This window comes from Chrysochloris asiatica, unplaced genomic scaffold, assembly GCF_000296735.1.
Source record: "Chrysochloris asiatica unplaced genomic scaffold, ChrAsi1.0 scaffold00041, whole genome shotgun sequence".
NCBI lineage: Eukaryota > Metazoa > Chordata > Mammalia > Afrosoricida > Chrysochloridae > Chrysochloris > Chrysochloris asiatica.
The window spans coordinates 4,156,078-4,172,041 of NW_006408559.1; the positions used below are offsets into that span (position 1 = coordinate 4,156,078).

Below are 15,964 nucleotides of genomic sequence, written 5' to 3' on the forward strand. Positions count from 1 at the left end.
GTGCACTCTGGCTGTACTTCTTCCAAAATAGATCTATTGGTTCTTTTGGCAGCCCATGGCACTTTCAATATTCTCCTCCAACACCATAACTCAAAAGCCATCAGTTCTTCTGTGGTCTTCCTTATTTACTGTTCAGCTTTCGTGTATGTACTTAGCTGTACTATAAGTAGTTGTTTTGTATGCAATGGTTAAAAAAGGCCAAAGATAAGTTTCTTTTCCTTTTTGTCTATAAAGTTGCTGTTTATTTTTTGGCCCGTGTGACTTATGTGTGAAACAAAGTTGTCCAACAGTAAACCAGAATTTTATTTTGCTGAGTTGTTCTAACAAAATACAAAACAAAAAAACAAATCACCATTGCATGTGTTTGTTTTAAAGAATAAATGTGTTAACCTATGTGGTGTCTTTCAACATGTTGGGTTCTCTATAAAAGTGAATTCTTAACTCTTTGCTGTTGTTGTGAAGTGCTGTCGAGTCAGTCCGACCCATAGCAACCCTGTGTAGGGTTTCCAGGGAGCGGCTGGTGAGCTTGAACCTCCAACCTTGTGGTTCAAGCTGACTTTGCAGTCCAGCGTATTAACCCACAGCGCCACACCAGGACTCTTTAGAAAGCATCTCAAATTTGGTGGAGTACCTAAAACAATTTTTTTTCTTATTTTGCCTGACGACTACCCTGTGCAAATTGGTGTAACCTGTCAAGGTTCCATTATGTATTACAAACAAGCTGAATTAGAAGTGGGGCTTTGTGAGTAGTTTTTTAAATGCAGGAAACTTAGTAACATTAAGATGACTCAAAGGAATTGTTAATCACATGGCCAGGAAAGGTGAGGGGTCTATTTTTCTATGTAAGAGTTTATTGCATACTGAGAACACATGTTTCTGATGCTGTGCAAGGAACTATCTTTCAGGAGGGGGTCAGGTGTAGTTTGTGTAAAGATCACTGTTTCATCTTAACGTTTCAGTTTTAAAGTTTGGAATATTTAACCTTATAAAATGTGGATGTAATTGCCTCTGCATGCCTTACTGTAAACTCCTTTTGGCATATTTGGCTCTCTTGGTCCTTGTTAATTAATAATTCAGGTGATTGGGATGTGAAAATAGGAAACAAGAAAAAAGGATGTATAGTTGGAGAGTATGGCCTTCCCAATGAAACAATGTCAGAGATGGCATGTGAGTACTTTTTTCAACAACATAAAAAAGGACCTCATCAGATGATATACACAGGAATCAAATCAACTACAACTGTGGAAAGAGACATTGGAGAAGCTCAAGATCATTACTCATGACAAAGGCAGGTGTCAACTGTGGACCTGTCTTTATTTCATTGAACTTCTACTTGAACTTGCATGTACACAGTTGACATCAAAGTACAATCTTGATCATATCCCCTCTGACTTTACAGACCTTCTCAAGTAAGAATTTCATGCTTGAACACTAATGATCAAAGACGACACAAGTTGTGGGATGATACCAAGAACATCCTATATGAAGAAAGCAAAGGTCATTAGAGAGGAAAGAAAGAAAAGGCCAAAATGGATGTCACAAGAGACTCTGAAGCTTGCTCTTGATTGTAGAGAAGCTAAAGCACATGGAAGAAATGAGGAAGTAAAAGACCTGAACAGAAGATTTCAAAGGGTGACTTAAGAAGACAAAAGTATCTTAATGAAATAGGCAAAGACCTGGAATTAGAAAACCAAAAGTGAAGAACCCTGCTCAACATTTCTCCCACTGAAAGAACAGAAGATGATATTCAATCCTTGAGTTGGAATATTGAAAGATTCTATAGGTATAATATTGAATGATGCAGGTTGCCTCAAAAGACACCAAGTACGGTACCAAAAAGAATTGGTCAACATTCAGGCATTTTAGGAACTAACGTAAGACTAAGAACCAATGGTGCGGAAGGAAGATATCCAAACTACTCTGAAGACATTGGTGACCAACAAAGCTCCAAGAATTGACAATACCAGTTGAGATGTTTAAACAAACAATCCTAGAAGAAAGATTGAAAGTGCTCACTCTCGATGGTAGGAAATTTGGAAAATGCTTACCTCATCTACTGATTGGAAAAGAACCATATTTGTGCCCATTCCAAAGAAAGGTGATCTAACAGAATATAGAAATTATTGAACAATATCATACAAAAGTAAAATTTTGCTGAAGATAATTTAAAAATGGTTGCAACAGTATATGGACAAGAAACAGCCAGGAATTCAAGCCAGATTCAGAAGAGGATGTGGAAGGAGGGGTATCATTGCTGATGTCAGACATGTTTTGGCTAAAGCAGATAATACAAAAAAATGTCTACCTGTGTTTTATGACTATGCAAAAGTATCAGTTATGTGGACTATAACAAGTTATGGATAGAATTGCAATGAATGGGAATTCCAGAACACTTAATTGTGCTCATTTGAAAAGAACAGGGGATACTGCATGGTTTAAAATTGGGAAAGGAGTGCATTTAGATTGTATCCTTTTAGTCATACTTGGAGACCTGGTGTGGTGCTGTGGGCTAATGCATCAGACTGCAAAGTCATTTGGACTGCAAGTTCGTTTGGACTGCAAGGTCGGTGGCTCAAGCTCACCAGCTGCTCCTTGGAAACCCTATACAGCGTCACTATGGGTCGGAATCGACTCGACGGCACTTAACAACATTCATACTTACTAAATCCTGGTGTGGTGACGTAGGATAAGCACTGGACTCCAAGGTCAGTTTGAACTGCTAGTTTAGTGGTTCAAACTCACCAGCCAGTCCTTGGAAACCCTGTACAGGGTCGCTATGGGTTGGAACCAACTCAGTAGTAATTGGAAACAATAAATCTATATAGTGAGCAAACAGTACAAGAAGCTGGACTACATGAAGAAGCATATGGCATCTGGGTTGGAAGAAAACTCATTAGCATCCTGCAATATGCAATTAATACACTCTGACTTGCTGTAAGCAAAGAGGACCTGAAGTAGTTAGTAATGAAGATCAAAGTTTACAGCCTTTGGTATGGATTATACCTCAACATAAAGGTAACAAAGAGCCTCACAGCTAAAACAGTAAACAACATCATGATCAATGGAGAAAAGATTGAAGTTGTCAAGGATTTCATTTTACTTGGAACCACAATCAATGCCCATGGAAGCAGCAGTCAGGAAATCGAAAGATAGATTTCTGCTGCAAATGACGTCTTTAAACTGTTAAAAAACAAAGATGTCACTAAGGACATGCAAACCATGGTAATTTCAGTCATCTCATATGCATGTGAAAGCTGGACAATGAATAAGAAAGATCCAAGAAGAATTGATGTATTTGAATTGTGTTGGTGAAGAATACTGAGTATACAACAGACTGGTCAAAAGAACAAGCAAATACATCTTGGAGTAAGTGCAGTTAGAATGCTCCTTAGAAGGGATTTGGTCTCATGCACTTTGAACTTGGAAAAATTGGACAGTCACTGAAAAAGAGGAAGACCCTCAAGGAGCTGGATGGACAGAGTGACTATAACTATGGTCTCTCAAACACAGCAAGGACTGTAAGGCTATGTTGGCTGGGTAATGCTTTGGTCTGTAATATGTGGGATTGCTCTGTGTCAGTGACAGCACCTAAAAACTCCATCCTTGTTAAAGGAGTCCTCGTCGGTTTGAATCACAAGGTTGGCAGTTCAGACTCACCAGCCACCCCTCAGAAACCCGTACACAGGGTCGCTATGAGTTGGAATCTACTCGACGGCACTTAACCACAACAGTGTAAGTGTGTAAAGCACAGCTTGTAGACTTGTCTAGTGACTTGTAAGACATTTCAGGAATAACAAATTATATGACAATGGCTTCGATTGGTAATAGCAATGTTACAGCTTCTCCCATAGTTTAAGAAATAGTTCCACATGTTTAGTTATTTTGTGGGTTTTCTTCTGGTAATTACAATGCTCATGAAAAAAATTTTTGAAAATGCAAAAAAGCACAAAGGAAAAAACCCTCAGTAAAGGTCATCCTAATTCTGGCAACCAAAGAAAACCATTTTTAATTTTTTTATGTATGTCAGTGTTGTAATGTTTTCCATCTGTATGTGTATACATTTATAAAACTATTTTATAAGAATTATTTATGTTGTGTTTGAGAATTTGCTTTTTTGATTTGGAAAACTATTAACAATGTTACGTCAGCTATATTTTTTAGGACAGTTTTATCATCTAGAAAACAGATACCATGAAGATCTTGCTGGGCAGGGCAGTTAGAAGCTTTTTACATTCTGAAAAGTGGGAATAGAAGGACTGGTTGAAGAAGCAATTCGAGAATTTAATTTTACCCACAATCCTCATTGTTCAGAATGACTTCAAGGTCAGGGTCCTTCATCTGATTAGAGCTGTCGTCATGATCATTGTCTTAGGAAGTCTTGAAATAATTTATCCCAATGGGTTTGTGAGTTTCCTTTTAAAATAGTCACAGAAGCGTAACAGAAAAGACATGAAGATTTTTCTAAGATGAGCATGAGGTGGCATCAGCTAGACACATAGTAAGAATTCTGGTTCTAACAATGGTGGAATCTGAAAGGATACACATCATTGCCCTCCCCCCCAACTTTCTCCCCAATATATAAACTCCAATTTTGCAGATAAGAAAATAAAAGTCATGTAAGTAACATGGAAGTCTTGGGTAATAGAGTAATTGTTGTAAAGTGCCATCGAGTCAGTTCCAACTCATAGCGACCCCGTACAGGGTTTCTGAGGAACAGCTGGTGAATATGAACTGCTGACCTTGCAGTTCAACCTTGTGGTCGAGTGCTTATCCTACAGTGGTATCACACCAGGACTCTAATATGGTAGTTCATTACTTTTTAAAAATATTATGTTTATTACTTTTCTAATTTTTCTCTTATTTTCACTTTGTATTTTTCATGTCTGCAACTCTCTTACCTCTCTCCATTTTCTGTTAATTTTTATATATTTCTTTCTCTTTTACCCCCTCTTAGTTAGCCATTATATGGAATTAATATGTGCTTTAAAGTCACTGTCTTTATTAAATTTATTTTGTTTAAATAATTTTAAGTATCAACTTTTGTGTGCCTTTTCAGAACTGAGTAAAGAATAGCTTTTGTCTGTGGAACTATAAAATTAGTTACTGTTTTTATTCTCATATCATTGCTAGTAACAGGGACCTCACAACAGTTGATCTCAAAGAGTTTCTAGCTCTAATAATTGTAGAAGAGTTGACCAGAGTTAAAAGGCAACTCGAGAAGACAAAGTCAAATATTATAATGAAATGTACAAAGATCTGGAGTTAGAAAGCCAAAAGGGAAGAACACACTCAGCATTTCTCAAGCTGAAAGAACTGAAGAAAAAATTCAAGCCTTGAAATATGAAGGAATCTATGGGAAAAATATTGAATGATACAGAAAGCATCCAGAGAAGATGGAAGGGATACACAGAGTCACTGTGCCAAAAAGAATTCGTCGCTGTTCAACCATTTCAAGAAGTAGCGTAAGATCAAGAGCCAATGATCCTACAGGAAGAAGTGCAAGGTGCACTGGAGTAAGTCATCGGCAAAGAACAAGACACTGGGAACAGATGGAATACAAATTGAAATCTTTCAACAAACTGATGCAGTACTGGAGTCACTCACTCATCTGTGCCAAAAAATTTGAAAGACCAACTACCTGGCCAACTGCCTGTGCCCATTCCAAAGAGAGGTGACCCAATGGAATACGGAAATCAACGAGCAATATCTTTGATATCCCATTGAAGTGAAGTTTTACTAAAGGTAATACGAAACTGTCTGTAAGCATACATTGACAGAGAACTTTCACAGGTTCAAACCGGATTCACAAGAGGATGTGGAATGAAGAATATCATTGCTGATGTCAGATGGATCTTGACTGAAAGCAGAGAATACTAGAAAGATGTTTATTGACTTTATGCAAAAGCTTTCAATTGTGTGAGTCATGACAATATATGGACAACATTGAGAATAATGAGTATTCCAGAACATTTAGTTGTGCTCATGAAGAACCTGTACCAAGAGGCTGTTGTTGGAACAGAACAAGGGAACACCAAGTGGTTTTAACTCCGGAAAGGTGTGCACCAGGACTACATTCTTTCACCATACTTATTCAGTGTATATACTGAGCACAGAATCTGAGAATCTGGATTATATGAAGAAAAACATGGCATCAGGATTGGAGGAAGACTCATTAACAATCTGCAATATGCAGATGATACAACCTTGCTTGCTGAAAGTGAAGAGGATTTAAAGCTTTTACTGATGAAGGTCAAAGACAAAAGTCCTCACCACTGGACCAATAGACAACATCCATATCAGTGGAGAAAAGATTGAAGTTGTCAAAGACTTAATTTTGCTCAGATCATTTGTCAGCACTCATGGAAGCAGCAGTCAAAATATCAAATGACATATTACATTAGGTAAGTCTACTGCACAAGACCTCTTTAAAGTGTTGAAGAGCAGATATATAAGAATGAGGGCTAAGCCTCGACTGACTAAGCTCCAGACTAAGAAGCTCTGGTAACGAATCGGGCTGCTAACCCCAAGGTGGCAGTTTGAAACTACCAGTCGTTCCACAGGAGAAAGATGAGGCTTTCTGCTCCCGTAAAGATTTACAGCCTCGGTAACCCTGTGCAGGGTCACTGTGAGTTGGAACCGACTCCACGGTACTTAACAACAACAAAAACGAGGCTCTTCTGACCCAAGCCATGGTATTTTCAGTAACCTTATATGCATACACAAGTTTACAGTGACTAAAGAAGACTGTAGAAGAATTGATGCATTTGAGTTATGGTATCAGGAGAATATTGAAAGTATCGTAGACTGCCGAAAGAACAAACAAATGTTTTGGAAGAAGTACTGTTAGCCTCCTCCTTGGAAGCCAGGATGGCCAGACTTCGTCTCTCGTACTGTGAACACATCAGGAAGGACCAGTCACTGGAGAAGGACATCATGCATGGAAAAATGGAGGGTCAAAGAAAAAGAGGACCTCCCAATGATATGGATTGGCACAGTATTGGCAGTGATGGTCTCAGAGAAGCAACGATTGTGAGGTTGACCCAGGATCAGGCAATGTTTTGTTCTGTTACGTGTAGAGTCGCTATGAGTCTGTGGTCGACTTGATGGCACCTAGTGTCCTGGTTTAGCGCTGTAGGCTAATGTGTCAGACTGCAAAGTCTTTTGAACTATAAGGTCAGGTCGGTGGTTCAAGCTCACAAGCTACTCCTTGGAACCCCTATACAGGATCGCTATGGGTCACAGTTGGTAGATATGCTTAGGGATAAGGACGCCTTTCCTAGACAGCCCCCAGAAGACTCCACACATTTCATTAGCTAGGACTGGGCTCTGTCATGTTCTTAAAGTAATCCTTGTTGCAGGGATAGGAATGTTGTTAAGTATCGTGGAATTGGTTCCGACTCTCAGTGACCCTGCACAGGGTTTCCAAGGCTGCAAATCTACAGCAGCAGAAAGCCTCATCTTTCTCCCGCGGAATAGCTGGTAGTTTCGAACTGCCGACCTTGAGGTTAGCAGTCCGATTCGTAACTGCGATGCTACCAGAGCTCCTTAGGGATAGGCTTAGGGCTTGATAATCATTTATGGTAGAAGGAACGTTTCTGTATAATTCAGTCTCCATGACCAGTATAGTAACTAGAGTAACAACTCCTTTTTAAAGCAGACTAATTTATTGCTTTGACAGACTTGGGAGAAAATAAAGCATAATGAGTTTTCACCACCACTGAAGAGCTGTTTAAGTTCCTTAATTTCTTATAAATGGAGGTGATAATACCTAGTTCATAGAGTTTTAAATGAGAGGAGACACTTACCACGGAGTCTGGAATTTACAAAATATTAAATAAATGATAGCTCAGAGTCCTGGCGTGGTTGTCAGGTGCCATCGAGTCGGAACCTACTCATAGTGACCCCATGCACAGCAGAACGAAACAATGTCCGATCCTGGGCCAACCTCACTACCGTTGCCACACTTGAGTCCATCAATGATGCCACCTGTCCAATCCATCTTTTTGGGGGTCTTCCTCTTTTTCTCTGACCCTCCATCTTACCCAGCATGACATCCTTCTCCAGCGACTGTTCCCTCCTGACAATGTGTCCAAAGTATGAGAGACGAAGCTTAGCCATCCTGGCCACCAAGGAGCACTCTGGCTGCACTTCTTCCAAAACAGATCTATTGGTTCTTTTGGCAGTCCATGGCACTTTCAGTATTCTCCTCCAACACCACAACTCAAGGCATCAGTTCTTCTACGATCTTCCTTATTCACTGTCCTGCTTTTGTATCCATATGAGGTTATTGAAAATACCATGGCTTGGGTCAGGCACACCTTAGTCCTCAAGCTGACATCTTTGCTCTTCAACGCTTTAAAAAGTTCCTGTGCAGCAGATTTGCCCAATGCAATAAGTCGTCAGATCTCTTGACTACTGCTTCCATGAGTGTTGATAGTTGATCCAAGAAGAATGAAGTCCTTGACAACTTCAATCTTTTCTCCGTTGATAAGAATGTTGTTTATTGGTCCAGTGGTGAGGATTTTTGTTTTCCTGACATTGAGATGTAACCCATACCAAAGGCTGTGCTCTTTGATCTTCATCAGTAAATGTTTCAAGTCCTCTTCACTTTCAGCAAGCAAGGTTGTATCATCTACATATCGCAGGTTGTTAATGAGTCTTCCTCCAATCCTGATGCCACGTTTTTCTTCATAGAACCCAGCTTCTCGTATTATTTGCTCAGCATACAGGTTGAATAAGTATGGTGTGGTGCTGTGGGTTAATTCGCAGGACTGCAAAGTTGTTTGAACTGCAAAGTCGGCGGTTCAAGCTCACTAGCCACTCCTCAGAAACCCTATACAGGGTTGCTTTGGGACGGAATCAACTTGACAGCACTTAACAACAACAACAACAACCAATAACTTCTGGTGTGGCGCTGAAGGATAAGCACAGGACTGCATGGTCATTTTGAACCATAAGGTTGGTGGTTCAAACTCACCAGTCACGCCTTGGAAACCCTATACTGGATCACCAGTGAGTCGGAACCGACTCAACGGCACTTACCAATAGTGTTACAACTACTAGTGGTATTTGGATCTCTATGTGCTAGAATTTTGCACTTGCAGTGGTTACGTTTGGGGTGATTTTTCTCTCCTGAAGATCATGCTGTCAGGATGTAGACACAGTCGTGGAACCCTTTTTTCCCTGCTCTAGTTCTCGTGTGTGCTCCTGACAAAACTACAAGCACTAAGGAAGTACTCTTGATCAGAAGGGATTCATTCACGTACAGTGACTCCGTTTCATTACAGGGTATAAAGGTGACACGTTTGCTAGTTGAAAGAGAGGTAAGTGCTAGATCACATGGAAGGGAATGACTAATACAGACTTCTCCCAGTCAGCAGTTACCCTCCCTTCTTTCTATTTGTGTTTACATGACTGCCAGAAATGATTTCTTAGAAAGCTATGCAAATTTTTGTTTCACTGAAATAGATGATTTGTAGTTTTATCTTACTTTATTGTCAATTGCTTTTGTTTTCTAGCCTTAAGCTATTGTCTTTTCTCTTCATATGACCCCTCCTTCCACCTGTTGAGGTCTCTGTTGAAACCCTTAGTTACTATATACTTGACAGTTGAGTGCGGCATTATGGGATAGGTTCAATCGTGATACCAAATCCACTGCTGTCTGCTCCCTTAAAGATTTACAGCCTCGGAAACCCTGTACAGGGTCCCTATGAGTCGGAACCAACTCCATGGCACATAACAACAACAAAGCAAATTCTAAGGAGCTCTGGTAGCATCGTGGTTACAAGTGGGGCTGCTACCTCAAGGTTAGCAATTCAAAGCTACCAGCTGTTCCTTGGAAGAAAGATAAGGCTTTCTGCTCCTTGATTGATAGCCTCGGAAACCCTATACAGGGTTACTATAAGTTGAAACTGACAAGACAGCACATAACAACAACAAAGCAAATTGTTGGCGTCCCAGTGTGGAGCTGTAGAATCACTGGGCTGCAGGTTCCGTTTGAATTGCAAGGTCTTTGTGATCCTCGGAAACCCTATATAGGGTTGCTATGAGTCAGAACTGATTTGATGGCTCTTGACAGCAACAAAGCAAATTGTGTACATGGCTGTGTTAACTAATAATAAATTTAATTGGGGTAGCCTGAAAATGGAAGTGAAGCATATTTTATGAAAGTGATTAACATTTCTTTTATTAATCTTTTTTTTTTTTTTTTTTTTGCTATAAGAAAAATGTAAGCTGCTTAAGGTGTAATGTTCTGTCTTTGGTCTTTGCAGATGGCCTGTTCAATCAGTATATCAGTCAACAGGAATATAAGCCACGATGGAGTCAAATCATTCCCAAAAGCACCAAAGGTAAGCTAACCGTTTCCAGTTGTATGGGTAAGCTGCTGGTAGGTGCTTTTCCTTTAATGGCTTTCATTTTTCTTAAGTGAGCTCATGTCTCACAGTACTCTCTTTAGTAGAACTCAGGTCTTTGAAAGAAGACAACAAGTTCCTTAGCTTGGTGGCAGAATCAATTTATTATGTAAGAGTTTTCGTTTAAACTGTATTGGTATTGTTGTGAAACAGTGCAGTAATGTTGTAGCAGAAGGTTGGGTACATTTTACACAATATATCATAAACTACTTTCATCGAGAAAATTATGTAAAACTGTACGCTATTGGTTTGTAATAAAATATGTACACTCTCGGAAAACCTTAAATTCTGTAAAATTGCTCACTAAACGTAATAGGACTTAGGAGGAAACTAGAACTGGGGTAGACCATTGAAATCTGTGGAGCTTTATAAGTAGATGCCAGTAAGAATTATAGTCCTAGTGTTAGTGAAACAAACACAGGTACAGTGTGGTCTTTACAAACCTCTGCATTGAGCATCACTGGGAGACTGGAACCTGAAGCCTCGCCGCTCATACACAGTTTTCTTTGAGATGGAAATTTTAGAGGATATTTGCTTCCCATAAAACTTATTTTTATCAAAATGGAACATCTGAACCAGGGTGTTTTCAGTCTTCATTAACCCATTGTTGACACATTGAGGGACTTTTTGTTAGCAGAGGGGGAAGTGGAGCAATTCTACCTCGTTGCATTGAAAAGAGGAAGTGAGTGTGTAGCTTTTTTCTTAAGCTCTTCATATATCACTAAGATCTTCTGATTGTTGAGAAAGCTTTGAAACTGACTAGACTAGAAAAAATTCATTTATGAAGCTCCAGAATTTTTACATTAAGCCAGTAGCGTTTATGCATGAGGTGACTTTCTTTAAAGAAACATTGCTGTGTCAGATATGCTATACTTTGTATCAGCAAATGAATGTATTCGATATATAAAATACAAACACTCTGAAAATAAATTGATTCAGATACTTGCTTAATTTTTGAGAGTGGCAGTACTGATGGAGGGTGAGAAGAAGAGAGGGCAAACGTCAGTAATAATGAACCATAAAACCTAGAAGGTGACTTAACTCTTAGGAAGGAGGAAGAATTTGCAGTAAATCTCTGACTGAGCAGCTCTTGCATAAAGTAGTAGTGAAAAGCTGCAACTTTGCATCTGACATTCTGTATAAACGAACTGACACTTCCGTGATTTTCCCAGTACCCGGATGACACTAGTGAGAGTTTGTGTGTTCCTTTCTCACACAGGAAAAAGCAGGTAAGGGAAGCCTTATTAGACATACTTCATTATATTATGTTTTAGCGTTGATATATTTTAATTAATGGGAGACTTAGAAATAAAACTTTAGGCATTCTGACTTACATTAATACATTAGAGTCCTATAACTTTTTGAATCACTGAAATGAGATTGTATAAGATTAGATGCAAATTGAACAATCGTTTTCTTCTTCAAAAGTTGGAAAGTTTCATTGCCTATGTTCAAACCTAGAGTCCTGGTGTAGTGCTATAGGATAAAACACTTGACTGTAAGATCTACAAGGTTGGTAGTTCAAACTCACCAGCCTCTCCGTGGAAACCCTGTACAGGGTTGTTAGGAGTCAGAACCGACTCGACGGCATTTAACAACAGCATATTAAACTATGGGATAGAAATAAGAATCAAAACGAAACAAGTGTTTAGACATTGGCTACCTAAAATTGGGGGTGGGTGGGTGGATATAAAGCCATGAACTGACGGCTTTTCAAGAGGGATTTAGTTTTAGAGTGTGCAGGGGAAGGTAGACTCCCCGCTGAATGGTTTTCATCTTGTCTAGATGGGTCTGGTGAAAGGAGAGAGGGATAAGATTCTTATGAGTCAATAGTGAGTAATTGTTAACATGAATAACTGCAGTTCTCACAACTGTAAAGGTAGAAGTTTTGTAACAAAAAGAGGGGAGTAATTAATCTTACAATCCAGGAACAGAGGATCCTAGGACCATCAAGGAAGAAGAGTATGAGTAGAATGTGGGACCCTATCCAGAGAAGCAGCAATACCAGAGACGGAGGCAGAGATGATGACAGAGAGAGAGGGAGCAGCTGAGGACTCTAGACTCATGGAAAGAGAAAGTCTATGTGCTGGCAGCCAGGAGACAGGCTTGCAGAATGTGCCCTTTGATTGTTTAAATGATTATATATTCCTGAGTGTTTTTGTGTACAACCCCCCAAAATAAAAAATCTCAGTGGCAATAGACGCAAATACTGATGATGCACTGAGGAGAGATTGTAATCATTACAATGAAACGAGTGTAAAATCGATGTTCTCCCATGTAAACTATCACTCAATTCACAATAAAAACTTTTTTTAAAAAATGAAACAAGTGTTAACATTTCTCTCTCACACTACTGAATTAAAATAGTTGGTAAATTATGTGGGTACTGAATTCTGAAATATTGGCACAAAATTAATACAGTAAGGAAATTGTTAATGTAAAACTTGGTAACAGCTCAGCTTTCAGTAACTACTCTTGAGAGCTTTAAAGCTTGCGTTCTAATATACTGTACGTGAAAGATAGACCTGAGATTGAAGTCTGTAATGTTTACCACCTGTCCTTTGTTTTATATTTTTGTGGAATATCCTGTGTCTTTGCTCATTTGTGGCATTGATCATAAATAAATTGAAAATAGCCTCTGATTGCATTAATAACCGGGAAGAAACTAGGAAAAAAGATCGAGATAAATATTAACTGCAACATAGCTTTAAGTCACATTGTTTCTTTCATTAATTAGTTTTCTTGTGCTTAATATTTTGAAAGAATAAGTGCAAGTTACTTTTGATACTAACTGCCGACTTATGAATGAGGTTTTTCTGGATTTATAGTTGTTCTGTGTTTAAAATACCTTTAAAGGAAGGTTTGTTTTTTTACTTTAGGTGATGGAGAAGATAACCGACCAGGAATGCGAGGAGGCCATCAGATGGTCATTGATGTTCAAACAGGTGAGTAATACTTACAGTGGAAAGCAGTGTCTTTAAAGAAAAGAAAGAAATACAAGTTTTCTAACATCTGGTAAACATAAATATATGTTTTATATATATATTTCCTTCTATAATTCTTCCTTCTATTCCTACAAAGGTCAGTATTCCTTCCTGTGGCCAGGCAGCAAGGAGAATAAGTAATGGCCAGGGCTATAGAGCCTAAGCCAGGCAATAGCAGATGAGGGAGGGAGTCTCCTGCACAGATGAAGCAGCCTGTAGCTGTCTGGTCTGTGTGTCGAGTTGATGTGTGTTGGATTTTCATAGAAAACACCGGTGTGATGCTGACTTTTTCACTGCCTTTGTGTTTTAGTGTGGTCGTGGTTATGTGCCGTGGAGTCGGTTCTGACTCATAGCGACCCTGCACAGGGTTTCCGAGGCTGTAAATCTTTACGGGACTAGAAAGCCTCATCATTCTCCCGCGGAACAGCTGGTAGTTTCGAACTGCTGACCTTGAGGTTCACAGCCTGATTCATAACCACTACGCGACCAGAGCACCTTATGTTTTAGTGTAGTAATGTGAATTATTGCAAAAGAAGAGAATTAAGGTATATTTTAGAAGAAAGATAAGGTAGCTAAGTCTTGGTATGGCCATTAATTGCTAAATACTATTCACCAGCCTATAAATAATTTGTCTTACCTTGTTCTTTATTATTTCAATATTACTGAAAAGCTTGGTACTAAAAATTTTTCTTAGATTTCTATAGTTTATTTTAGTTAGGGCAGCCTATGTTAGGTTTCAAATTACCATCTTGAAAAGCAAACAATATAAAAAATTAGGATTTTTTTTAAATTTTTTATTGATCGAGTTAAAGTTTACAGGGCAGATCATCAGTTTTACATTCAACAAAATAATTCTATTTTATTGTTTGATTTTAGGAAATTTTACTGCTTGAGAACCTATATATCCACCCAAGTAATCTTTTACTTTTCCCAGGCGCGATAGATGCTCAGTCCTGTTATTCCTATCCTGAGTCCTGGTGCTTTGGGAATATAAAATAATTCAGAATAAAAAACATGATGTGGTTGCTAAATCTTCTTGGCATTAATGTATTTCATAAAATTTTTGTAAGACGTGAGAAAAGAAATTACAGTAATCTTCTTGAAATTAACCGTTGAATTTGTTTATGTAGTTGGTTCTGAGCTGGCATGGGAGTATTAATTAGGGTTTCTTTAGCAAAAGTTTCACTTCTAGGCACAGGAATCTGATTTTGTAATCTTGTTCCCTACCCTTTCCACCTATAAAAGTAAATTTAAGTCAACTTTTGAGTCTTCAGCATCTGTTTTTCCTGCATTGAAGTCCAATAAATTTGCCTCTACTTTTATCTCTTAAATAACTAGATTTATGTAAAACCTTAAAAAAATTTTATTTTTTAAAAAATCTTCCAATGTTAAAAATGACAGAATTAAAGATAAACACATGTGTTTAGATGCTGTATAGAAATAGTTCCCTTCTTTTGAACAATGAAATTTAGAATGCGTTTCTTTTTAGTCCTATAATGAAAATATTGAGCCCTTAAACTTCTTTTTGTTAATAACATATTAAAGCAGAGTGTTCACTTGAACATATCTAATTTTCTAAGGAAAATACTGTTGTGTGCCATTGACTCATAATTTCCTTAAATGTGAAGTGTCTGTGGCAGTTTACTTCGTTGGCTTTTATATGTAGACAGAGGACTTGTCATAGAACTTACTGTGTGGTACCGTGACATTGAACAGGTTGCTCTGCTTCTGAAAATCTGTCTGAAAACCCTGTGGATCACAGTGGTTGGTGGTTGTTGATCATGGGGTCACCTTGATTTGGGGGCCTACCCAATAACCCCTGACAACCACAACTATATTAATTATGGAAGTATGTGTGTAAGAAAAGAGAAGCAAATTTTCTCTTTTTTTTTTTTATAGTCAATGGAATTTTGAAATGAAAAATTAAAGGATTTAAATGATAGACTTAGTCACCACAGACATTAATACTAGCGAAGTTATTAAGGATGAAAATGTAACTTTTCAGCTTAGAGAGAGTTAAGTGATAAAGTTCCACATGCTTTGTCTTATGTGCTAGAGGCAGGATTTCAGCATACTCTGGATGGCCAGAGACCTTTGAAAAATATTTCAAGGATAGGAAAAGAGTTGTTTGAATGAAGTAATTTATTTGATGTACTTTAGAAACAATATTATTTGAAAACATAGTAAGAGTAATTATTTTGTTATTGTTGTTTCATGCCATCTAGTGAGTTCTGACTCACAGTGACCTTGTGTAGAGTTTCCAAGGAGCAGTTGATGGGTTGAAATGGCCAACTGCAGTTAGCATTCCAGTGCTTATCTTACAGCACCATACCAGGAGTTCTTTCTTCATTATGGAATGCTTCTATAACAGAAATCCCATGAGTGGAGGCTTTAACAACCAGGAACTTAGTCTCTCCCAGTTTAGAGGGCTACAAGTCCAATCCAGAGCGCTGGTTCTTAGAGGGGAAGGTTTTCTCCTTGTTGGTTCTGGGGAAAGGTCCTTGTCTCCTTTCAGTATCTGTTGACCCAGTATTCTTTAAAGAGCTCCATACACCTTGGTGTCAGGCT

General features: G+C 38.5%; 1 protein-coding gene across 1 annotated transcript in view; it reads left to right on the top strand.

The window, feature by feature from the left end:
- The window catches only part of MKLN1 (muskelin 1, intracellular mediator containing kelch motifs), a 194,754-nt gene that overhangs the window by 90,471 nt on the left and 88,319 nt on the right, over positions 1 to 15,964 (top strand). Inside the window, exons 7-8 of the mRNA XM_006861143.1 lie at positions 10,272 to 10,349; positions 13,292 to 13,357. Of these exons, the coding sequence (XP_006861205.1) occupies positions 10,272 to 10,349; positions 13,292 to 13,357 (144 nt within the window). The remainder of the gene's footprint in view (positions 1 to 10,271; positions 10,350 to 13,291; positions 13,358 to 15,964) is intronic.